The sequence below is a fragment of the Rhinichthys klamathensis genome, unplaced genomic scaffold, assembly GCF_029890125.1.
Source record: "Rhinichthys klamathensis goyatoka isolate OS25496 unplaced genomic scaffold, OSU_Roscu_1.1 h1tg000341l_1, whole genome shotgun sequence".
NCBI lineage: Eukaryota > Metazoa > Chordata > Actinopteri > Cypriniformes > Leuciscidae > Rhinichthys > Rhinichthys klamathensis.
In genome coordinates, this window is record NW_026606855.1 from 1,253,892 (window position 1) to 1,265,000 (window position 11,109).

Sequence of the window (11,109 nt, forward strand, 5' to 3'; positions counted from 1 at the left end):
GTGTGTGTGTGTGTGTGTGTTCAGATCGCTATAATGGCTCACAAAATGGCCTGTTATCCAGCAGCACTGATGTTTTCAGGCCTCTGAACTGATGTTTCATTCATTTGCAGCTTTACCGTGTTTTTAAATGGAGACAAAAACTCATCTATGTCTTACATAACTCTGCACATGATGTGAGTATAAACACACACACGGTTTTTAGCTTTTACTCCAGTAATATTAAAAGGTTCGCTTCATAAGATATGACTCCTCACTGATAAGATGTGTTTTAAAGTGTTTTGTAGTGTGTCATATTTCAGTAATTGATCAATGGATGTCCTCAGACACATCCACAGATGTCTCTATCCTCTGACGCTAGAATCACCCCTGAGATACTAACACACACATCTGACTCATGGACATCTCTTGTTCTCCTTTAAGCTCCTCTAAGGTGGTGTGGGTGTGGCAGTGTGGAGCCACCAGGGGGCGTCTCTGTTCAAATCACCCAGAAGCTTCTTTCTCATTAGAGCGGAGCACTTTTACTACGGTGAGATTATTGGTCCTAGTTTACAGTTGTTGTTTTTTTTTTCAACTTACTTGTCACACATTTTCTGAAACCAGACACTCAAACACCAGAACCACACACCAAATCTGCACAACCATACACTAATTCAGCCTTCGACTCAATTTTCAATTCCATAAAACACTTTTTGCAAACCACAACACACAATTCTCTATGTAACACACAAAAATCTAACAGGAAGTATCTTGATTTCCTTTTTCAAACACAACCTATCAAAACGCCACACTAATTCATCAGTGCCTCACACACACTCCTCACATGTGCAAACACTCATTGCTTTACTTAACACCAACCAATTATGGCTTTAGAATAGGCCTATAAATTATGTTTGGTTTCGGTCTAACTAAACATGGTTGATGTATTTCTTTTCTTTCGGACTGTGTAATACTGTATTCACAACCACAAATGCTAACAGTTTCAATCTTTCGTGTTTACCGTAAATTTTTCAATATCTCTCTGCCAATTACTTTCAGTCTTGTACAGAAATGTACATAGGAGCTCATTAAAGAAGAGCTTTAGGTTTTGAATAACTGTGTGTATATGATATATCCAAAAATATAATATTATGGCTAAGGTGTTTGCAATGTAAGACAAATGTTTGCTATTGAGATTTGTTTGTGATATTTTAACATTTTGCAAGAGATGTGAGGCATTTTGCATTTAGTGTGTGCAATTCTTTGATTTGTGTGTAAGCAGTTCTGAAAAAAACTGTAAGAGGAATTGCACCTGTAGTAACTGAGAACGTCACTCCTTAAATATGCTTCGGTTGTCACATGCAAGCTTTTTTTCTAACAGGGGACCAGCCACCTGTGGTCACTTCCCGTCATGCCTTTCCAAGAGGTCACCTATCATTTCAGAGTGTCACATTCAGTGAGTGGACTGCTTATCTCACGCTCTTCCAATGTGTCCTAACCAGAAAAAATATATCACATTAAATTGTGCATGCTTAGGATTCTGATTTTCAGTGTTATGGGCAAGTTAACCATTTAACCTCTCTGTTAACAGAGTCAAAATGGATGTAGCAGTGAAGATGACGTTGTGTCCTCCCAGTGCTCTGAGTACAGTTTCCTCATTCAAAGCAAATGCTAAGGAGCGTCAAGATTCGTGTCATTCAGCTTCAGCTTCTCCTGTGTCCACTCGTATCGCCACCCCAGATTCAAAGACTGTTTTATCTGGGCGGGCTGTTAAAGACGTCTTATCTGTGTTTGTTCTGCGCATATTTGTACAAGACGAAAGGAAAATGAGCATATTTTCCAACAAAAAAAATTCCCTTAGCCTTAACCTCAATGACATATCACTTATATACACACTTGCACACAGCCACATCGACATACATTTCTTTTGATTTGCCAAGATGTAATATAAACAGGTACCAGGTTCTGCAGTCTTTCTGTAAACTCGACTGTTACACCATGAACTGCGCTTCAACAAAAGGACCCTAATTAATTTCTTAAAGAGGCCATATGATGCTGTTTTAAAAGTTCATTATTTCGTTTATTGGGTGTATTAGAATAGGTTACCGTGCTTTAATGCTCAAAACACATTTTTCACATACTGTACATTATTGCAGCCCCTCTATTACCAGTCTGTCTGAAATGTGCTGATTTATACAAATGCTGCGTCCCAATTCGCATACTATCCGTCCTAAATAGTATTCGAAAATATAATCAGTACGTCCCAAATCGTAGTATGTTGAAATGAGTGTCCAAAGAGACCCGGATGGTCTACTATATCCGGTCAGAACTACAAACGCGAGTGAAAAGTGTTAAAAAACTACAGACATGGAGGACGCGCGAGTCCGACGGTTGTGTAGAGAGGTTTAGAGAAAGGGGTTTAAGTGATTAATTATCAGTATCTAACCTGACGAAAATGTATTTATTCAATGTTGTCCACATTATATTGCATCTGCAGCATTGTGAACTTTTGTAAAGATAAGTTTAGCCATTAACTTTTAAATGCATCATTATATTCTAATTGCAAACACACGAGGAGAGTCTCCGCATGAAAGACCCACGACTGGCAGATGAACGTGCGACAACATTTCTCTCCGAAACCGTAATAAATTAAATTAGATTGAATGGAGGATTTTAACTGTGACGAGATGATTGACAGGGCAGTTTACGGTGACAGGATAATTGACAGGGCAGTTTACGGTGACGGGATGCATCTGTCCGTTAAAGATGACGAAGTAGTGTGTCCCAAAGCTTGCTTACTCTTTTGCTACACACTCAAAGGAATGTACTTTTTCTTCACAAAAAGAGTACTTTTAGGGCTTAGTATAAGAAGGCGAATTGGGACGCAGCCAAAGCCCCTCCTTCTGAAGAGCTCAGAGTGCTCTGATTGGCCAGCTGACCCAGTGCGTTGTGATTGGCCGAACACCTCAAGCATGTGTCAGAACTGTAACGCTCATTACCATAATCATGAATTTCAGCTTTCAAGGCTTCTAAAGCATTTGTAAACAAATTGATAATAACGTTGTCGTTCGAGCCCCAAATCAGATCCAGAAAATGCGAATCGACCGGAACCAACTTTGCGAGCACGACTTTGCGAGCTGTTTTTGAAGCAAAACTTGTTTTGGGGGGTTGTACTGCTCGAGAACAGTTTTATAAATACATCTTAACCACTGATTCCTAAAGGCCAAACATAGAGTCTCCACGACAGCCTCGTCTTCTTTCTTTGCGTATGCCTTTGGCTGAGCTTCATGCTAATAATATTTCACATTGTGACATGGATGTTTGAGGAAGTAATATCTCGACGTGGATCGAGGTGTTTTAGGCAGGTCTGGATCAGCGTTCTCTGTTAGATAAGCTAAAATAAATCACTTTGTGGGAAACTATGAGCTTTGTAACTTTGAGGATCATATACATGCACCAACAGATACATTACACACTAAATGAAAAGGAAAATATTAAAAAGCATCATATAGCCTCTTTAAAACATCCCAGCAAGCGATTTTCCATTTAAAAGACGTCTAATAGTCCAAATACAGCCCTGATGTCTAGGCTAAGTAAGGGTTAATGCCCGACGACAATACCTAGACAATGGACACCTCGTCGGGCATTAACCCGCTTATACCACGGTCACTTGCCAAATAACACATTTTTAAAACATTAGTTTATATTTTAATTACTTTTTCAATCGAAATCTGAAGTTTTTACAAACAATAACTTGGTTTCCCTGGTTACGCCTGACGGTTTATTTAGCAACCGGAGATATTTGTAGACGGATAAACGGATACTTTGACTGCCTGTTGCTATGGTTACTCACAGCTGATATAACCAGCGCATTTATTTATTAGTTTTGAACGTTAAACAGTCAGTTTCACCAGAACTCCTTTACTAGGTGTCCTCTATCACTTTTTAATGGACACCCTGCAGCCAATCAGAATCGAGTATTCACCCAGACCATGGTATAATTTTTTTTAAAAGAGTCTAACCATAGCCCAAAAACAGACTAGTCATCAGTTAGATAACATGTCAAAGAAATGAAACCAAACACCTTGTAATCTTCCATGATGGAATATCATACATCTCACAAGTTATTTTGGCAAAAACGACGTGTAACCAAATTCAAGGTTATTTTGGCTAGAAGTGGGTTACTCGTATCGCCGGACTATATCTGGTCTATAGGTAACCTAGACGGTGAATTGCTTGCTGGGCTGTTTCTGCTCTAACTGTGACATCTCGACAGTTTAATGAATTTTAAGCAGTTTGCTCAGCGAGATTCTTCGTCATGACGTGAGTTGAGCTGGCAGAGAATATTAAAGAGATGCTGCTATAGCGCCATTCATAATGCAAGGCATGCTTACACTACATTATGCAACAGTGCATGAAACCAAACTCGCTTGGCTAGAAACGATTGCTTTTGCCTTTTTAATGTCGGCTGCATCCGCAAAAGCTCTTATTTTTAAAGTCTTTTCATTTTTCCTGCTCGTTGACTATTTATACACTGGAAATGGCTTTAACTGCACCAACTGGCTCATTATTAATGAGCCACGAATCAGGTTATTTACCTCACGGTGTGGTGAACTTCCCATGACTGCTGTTGAACACTATGGAGGATTTTAATAGGAATAAACAGGCAGGGTTGCCATGTTTAACAGCCTCGTGTCTGCAGTCACGTCCACTGGAGAGAAACAGTTAAAATAGTGTATCTAAATTTAATATGGTTGACATAGTTACTGCAGAAATACATCATCTCATATCAAAAAAAAAAAAAGAATTAAAAGAGGAACCATTACTACTGGATTTGTGAGTTAAAGTCACTGGATTTCTCTTTAAAACTGGATAGACTGGAACCAGTAGCAATCGTGAGTCAAACACTGTGGCAAAAACACTGGATCACACACTCCTTAACCGCCAGGAAACACTTCAAATTGAGTTTTTACTATGGTACTTAATCCTTCCTTTTACACCATATGTTCTTTCTTTTTTTTACTTTATGCATTGTTTTAACTTTAGTTTGCTGCTATGCATACTATACAAGCCGTAACCAATGATTGTGTTCAAAGTAGATCTTTTGAACATTTATATGCAGTATATTCTTGTATAGTTTAATGTGAACGTTACTTGTCTAAACAGTTGGAGCGTCACTATTGATCAGAACGGTGGATTCTCCGAGAATTTCTCAGACAATGTCCCATATTTTGAGTATTACTAATTAAAACCCAGTAGATTTATGGTCATTTTAAAAATTCAAGCAAAAAAAATTGTGTCAAGCAGAAAAATGACCAGATCTTTCATGTAATCCAGCACTGTGTGAATTTCAACGCATTATTTGGAGTCTTTTAGTCTTTTGTTTGTTTATTATCCTTGTACACATAACATGTTGGTGTTATAGATATTGTTTGAATATTTGAAAGCAATAAGGAAAGCCATAAAGTAGTCTTTGTAAGGCTGGGTAACGTGATTATGATGGTCAAATCATGAAGAGAACCAGGAAAGTGTTGACTGAAAATTGTTGTGCACTAAAATGACTATTTCCATAATTCCACACTAATGGATGATACTGATTCTGAGTATAAACACAGTTTAAAATCTAATATATGGTTATTTTTAAATCATAGGGAATATCACATATTCTGTCCTGAGTAAACCAGCCTCTTGTGGAAGCACTTCCAAACTATGCACTGTAAATATGTTTTCTGTGACATCTAAAACTGTTTAAATGCTCTGTAAAATATAAAACGTCCTTTAAATGTTTTTGTGAAAATTCAGTTTGGTTTTTATTGTTTGGTTTAACTTTCATTATGTACAACCATATCCTTTATTTCTGTTCTTTTTACTCTTCATTAAATTCGTTTTTATAACATGTAATTTTACTACTTTTATGCTTTGTTAATCATAACATGTTTGGTTAAAAACATTGCATTTTAAACATATTAAATAACTTGCCTTAAGTCGGGTAAAACATTTCTTGTTCATCAATGACTAGTATAAAATTACATGAACTGATTTTACCACCAAAGGACAGAGAAGAAAAACTATCATTTTCTCAGTTGTCAGTTTTGTTTTGTTTGTCTTTATGGCTCAAAGCCCAGTAAGAACTAAAATATTTTTTAAAAACTTAATTCACTATTGTGTTTATGTCCCAGAACATTTTCTCATTTCTTTCGCTTTATCTGAGCTTTCTGAAAGCCATGTTGTATATTGATACATAACCGTTATTTTTAGTTCAGCTGCATAATTTCAGTCTCACTTTTTTTTTTTACATGTATGTGTACTGATGTCATAATACAATGTATGCAAGCATGATGCATAAATTAAATAAATATTTTTTTCTGGATACTAAATTTAAATTCTTCTTTGTGTTACAGTCATAATGAAACGATCTATCTACTGTATCTATAGGGAGGACTTATATTTTGTATTGAGTTATCTATCTATCAGGGAGGACCTTTATTTTGTATGGTGATATCTATCTATCAAGGAGGACCTTTATTTTGTATGGTGATATCTATCTATCAAGGAGGACCTTTATTTTGTATGGTGATATCTATCTATCAATGAGGACCTTTATTTGTGATCTATCTATGTCAGGGAGGACTTTTATTTTGTATTATGATCTATCTGTATGTCAGGGGGGGGGACTTTTATTTTGTATGGCGCTGTCAGTCACTCCTCTTCCGGTCACTCTTCACTTACGTGGCTGTTCTTGCTCTTCTTCCGGTCGGAGACGGATTCATCCTTTACCTGTCACACGATGGTAAATTACGCACGATTTAACAGCAAATAATTATGTTTTTTAAATCCCCGAGAGTCCAGTAATGAATTGAAACGGCAAATAACGTATCTAGTATTTCCTTTTATCGCTCTTGTCTTGTTAAATTGCATTTAGCTTTAGCAGTTAGCCGCTGATGTCAGTCAGGAGTGCTGATGTTTTTACTACAGACACAAATATAAACGTCATATAAAATATCTTATGCATGTTTTAATCATAAATATGTATGTGTATATGTGTGTAGGCTTCATGTTAACTTGTAATAGATGTTATGCAGAGAGAAGTGTTGCACTATTAATTGTCAGTTGTATTACTGTCTTCACCTTTATGTATTGTGTATATCCACCGACAGTTTTGTCAAAGGTTAATGTATGACTTTCTACTCTTTAGTTTAGATATCCATATTGGAAAAAACAGATCAGTTCAGCTCTTTTATACACCTGTTCTTTCCAGCCTCTTTATGTCATGTTTGTGTTGTTGTTGTTTTTATTGTTATTTGATTGTATCACGTGATCTTGAGATGAGTCAGTGCTGATATCAGTGTAAATGGCTGTTTGTCTGTGCAGGAGTTGGAAGCCATGACGAGATACACCAGCCCGGTGAACCCGGCCGTGTTCCCCCACCTCACCATCGTGCTGCTGGCCATCGGCATGTTCTTCACTGCCTGGTTCTTTGTGTATCCTTCACTATTCACTGGCTTACTTTCTGTAATCCCATCAGATATGCATGGGAGCTTGTTTCCGCCTCGGAATTAAATCAAATAAGGAAATTGTGACCATCTCGCAATTCAAAATAAATTTACCACAAAAGGTAATTGCAACTTAAGACTTTTCTTCTTGCAGAATTGTTGCTATTACCTTTTTTCCATGATGGACACAACAACAAAAAAACAGAATTGCAAGAAAAAAAAAGTCAAAATTGTGAGATGTAGACTCGTCTCGCAATTGTGAGAAAAAGACCAGATATAAACTCCGAATAAACTGTTTTTTTTGTGTGCGACTGGAGCAAAAACAGAATTGCGACTTTCTCACAATTCAGACTTTTTTTTCTATTTCTGCATTTGCGAGAAATAAACCCAGAACTGATGGATATGAACTTGCAGTTCTGAGAAGAAAAGTCTGAATCGTGAAATAAAAACTCGCAAGTTTTTGACCTGAAGGATTTTTCTCGTAATACAAGGAAAGTGCTATTGGAAAACCAGTTGTGCCAGCATAGATAATTGTGTATGTAAATATGAATTTTTAGTGAGGTTTTATTGTAGTAATCTTGGTATGATTTAGTTGGACTGATGGTTGGAATGGGGAATGGTTGAATTAATTAATTAATAGCTGTATTTGAGTGATTAATTATTACATTTTATATTTTGAATTGTAACTTACCTGCTCGGGGACTGCAGATGGAAATTAGCTTAAGCTAAATCTGGTGCAAAGCATCTTTAATTAATGTTTTTTTGCACATTGTCCCTGTTGAAATAAATAAATAATTTTAAAAAAGAGAGAAAAAAATAAGAATTGTGAGATAAAAGTCATAATTACCTTTTTTCGTGACGGAAACTAAAATAAAGTTGCGAGATGTAAACTTGACATGTTCTGCGATTTTGAGAAAAGATTCAGAATTGTGAGATAAAAAGTTGCAATTCCCTTTATTTTTTGTTTTTATTCCGTGTTAGTAAAAAGCTTGCATATGTGATTGATAACTTAAGCGTAAAAAGAAGAGTCTGTGCATCCTTGACGCTTCCTCAGATATGAAGTAACGTCCACGAAGTACACGAGAGACGTGTACAAAGAGCTGCTGATTTCTCTGGTGGCGTCGCTCTTCATGGGCTTCGGCGTCCTCTTCCTCTTACTCTGGGTCGGCATTTTTGTCTGAAAGTGAGTGTCTCTAGTGCTTCTTATTATTCAGATACCATTACACTTTTTAGTAGTATATTTTGAATTACTTTTAGTTATTTTATTACATCGTTACATAAAAATTAGTTAATTTATATTTTGTTTAATTTTAGTTAATGACTTATTTTTGAAAGGAAATGGCTTGATCAGTTTATATATTATCCTTGAAATTACAGTGTTTACAGTCCATGAATTCTGCATGCATGATGGAAACCTTTGCAGTCTGAAATCATTATTAATGACGTCACGTCTGTTATATTTGTGTTTGTTAGGTTGTGGAAATGTACATGTTAAGGAAAACATTCCAAGTTAATCGGAAAGTTTTTTTCCGGGACTTCCAGCTTTGTCACAGACGTACCGGAATTTTGGATGGAGTTTGCACTGGCATGATGGACGGGATTGTGGGTTAATATTTCGAAAATAAAAAGTTTTGTTAGAAAATAAAAAATTATTCTTGGTTTTCATTTTCCTCCACTGTTTGTGTGTATTAATTCTTGAGATTATTTGTCCTTGATTCATTTTAATTTTAGTTTCTGCCACAGAATAAAAAATAAAAAAGGTAATTGCGACATTTTATCTCACAATTCAAATTTTTCTCACAATTGCATGATGTAAACTCTCAATTGAGAGTTATAAAGTCAGAATTACGATATATAAATTTGCAGTTCTGAGGGAAAAAAAAGTCAGCCTTTTCCCCCTCAGAATTGGACTTTATATCTCGTAATTGTGAGATTATATCAAACAAATCTAAAAAATAAAAAAAAGTTAGAATTGCGAGAAAAAATTGTCAGAAAAGTCGCAATTCTGACTTTTTCTTCCAATTTCTACTTTTTCTCAGAAATGCGAGATATAAACTCTTAATTGTGAGTTATAAAGTCAGAAATGCGAGAAATAAAAAAGTGAATTGCGATATAAACTTGGAATTGCGAGAAAAATGTCATAATTGCAAGAAAAATTTAGAAAAAAGTCATAATTGCAACTTCTTATTCATTTCTGACTTTTCAATTCTGACTTTTTCTTGCAATTTCAACTTTTTCTCAGAATTGCGAGATATAAACTCTTAATTGTGAGTTATAAAGTCAGAAATGCGAGAAATAAAAAAGTGAATTGCGATATAAACTTGGAATTGCGAGAAAAATGTCATAATTGCAAGAAAAATTTAGAAAAAAGTCATAATTGCAACTTCTTATTCATTTCTGACTTTTCAATTCTGACTTTTTCTTGAAATTTCTACTTTTTCTCAGAATTGCGAGATATAAACTCTTAATTGTGAGTTATAAAGTCAGAAATGCGAGAAATAAAGTGAATTGCGATATAAACTTGGAATTGCGAGAAAAATGTCATAATTGCAAGAAAAATTTAGAAAAAAGTCATAATTGCAACTTCTTATTCATTTCTGACTTTTCAATTCTGACTTTTTCTTGCAATTTCAACTTTTTCTCAGAATTGCGAGATATAAACTCTTAATTGTGAGTTATAAAGTCAGAAATGCGAGAAATAAAAAAGTGAATTGCGATATAAACTTGGAATTGCGAGAAAAAAGTCATAATTGCAAGAAAAATTTAGAAAAAAGTCATAATTGCAACTTCTTATTCATTTCTGACTTTTCAATTCTGACTTTCTTGCAATTTCTACTTTTTCTCAGAATTGCGAGATATAAACTCACAATTGCAATATAAAAAGGTCGCAATTTCCCCTTACTTATTCAGTGGCGGAAACAAGCTTCCATATTAACCTCAATTGTAAGTCACTTTAATAAAAATAAATGCAACTGTATATTTATATTTAAATCATCATTTGACGAATTAACGGGGGGGAAACAAGCTTTTTTTATTCACACTGTCCTTAGCCATGATTTCATATCTCATTTTGGTCAATTTTAACCAGGTTCACTTTCCAAGCTTTTTAACCCCAACCAATAGATTATTCTGTAAATTATAATATTAATATTTATGAATTATAGCAAATATATATATAATCATAACACATTTCTGTCATTATGTCTTCACACAGCATTATGTCATAGAGCTTCACACAGCTTTAATCATTGTTTTGTTCAGAGACAGACTAGTGTTTCCTAAAATAAGATCTCAGTAGGTTCATGCACACGATGCGAGGGGTGAGATGGCTGGGTGTTTGAAAACATAGCATGCTATTTGTGTCCTGCGGGCTGTTTGTGGAGCGTAAAACCCCAATCCTAGCTTAATCTGACAGATCAGAATAGAGCAGTCTGTCAGCGGTGAGATCGTCGCCCGTCTCGGAGCCAGAGCGACTACTGACGTGCCGTGACACTGAAGTAAAGCATCATATATATATACACACACTAGTCAACATTTGAAGTGGATCAAAACCTTTCATCAAAGTCATACATGAATTTTGTATACACCCGTTCTTGTCTTAGAACAACTTTGATGAACTTTTTTGATCCACTTCAAATGT

The 11,109-nt window shown here is 35.5% G+C and overlaps 2 protein-coding genes across 13 annotated transcripts in view; both read left to right on the forward strand.

Annotated features, from left to right (window-relative positions):
- myrf (myelin regulatory factor) overlaps positions 1 to 1,677 on the forward strand; it is a 40,713-nt gene extending 39,036 nt beyond the window's left edge. For all 12 annotated transcript variants that reach the window (XM_056272614.1, XM_056272613.1, XM_056272615.1 and 9 more), the window contains 4 exons: positions 111 to 173; positions 421 to 526; positions 1,358 to 1,432; positions 1,568 to 1,677. In XM_056272614.1, coding sequence (XP_056128589.1) covers positions 111 to 173; positions 421 to 526; positions 1,358 to 1,432; positions 1,568 to 1,651 — 328 coding nt within the window. In that variant the 3' untranslated portion in view covers positions 1,652 to 1,677. The remainder of the gene's footprint in view (positions 1 to 110; positions 174 to 420; positions 527 to 1,357; positions 1,433 to 1,567) is intronic.
- A 4,982-nt stretch (positions 1,678 to 6,659) lies between these two features.
- On the forward strand, positions 6,660 to 9,011 carry tmem258 (transmembrane protein 258). Its single transcript, XM_056272651.1, has 4 exons — positions 6,660 to 6,766; positions 7,348 to 7,457; positions 8,524 to 8,652; positions 8,943 to 9,011. Exons 1-3 carry the CDS (start codon positions 6,764 to 6,766, stop codon positions 8,648 to 8,650), a joined length of 240 nt encoding a protein of 79 aa, XP_056128626.1. The 5' UTR covers positions 6,660 to 6,763; the 3' UTR covers positions 8,651 to 8,652; positions 8,943 to 9,011.
- Positions 9,012 to 11,109: the final 2,098 nt, after the last annotated feature.

Bases quoted from the DNA above. Each gene is read 5' to 3' on its own strand.
- tmem258 (XM_056272651.1), top strand. The intron at 7,458-8,523 runs GTATCCTTCACT...ACGCTTCCTCAG, and splicing joins TTCACTGCCTGGTTCTTTGT to ATATGAAGTAACGTCCACGA.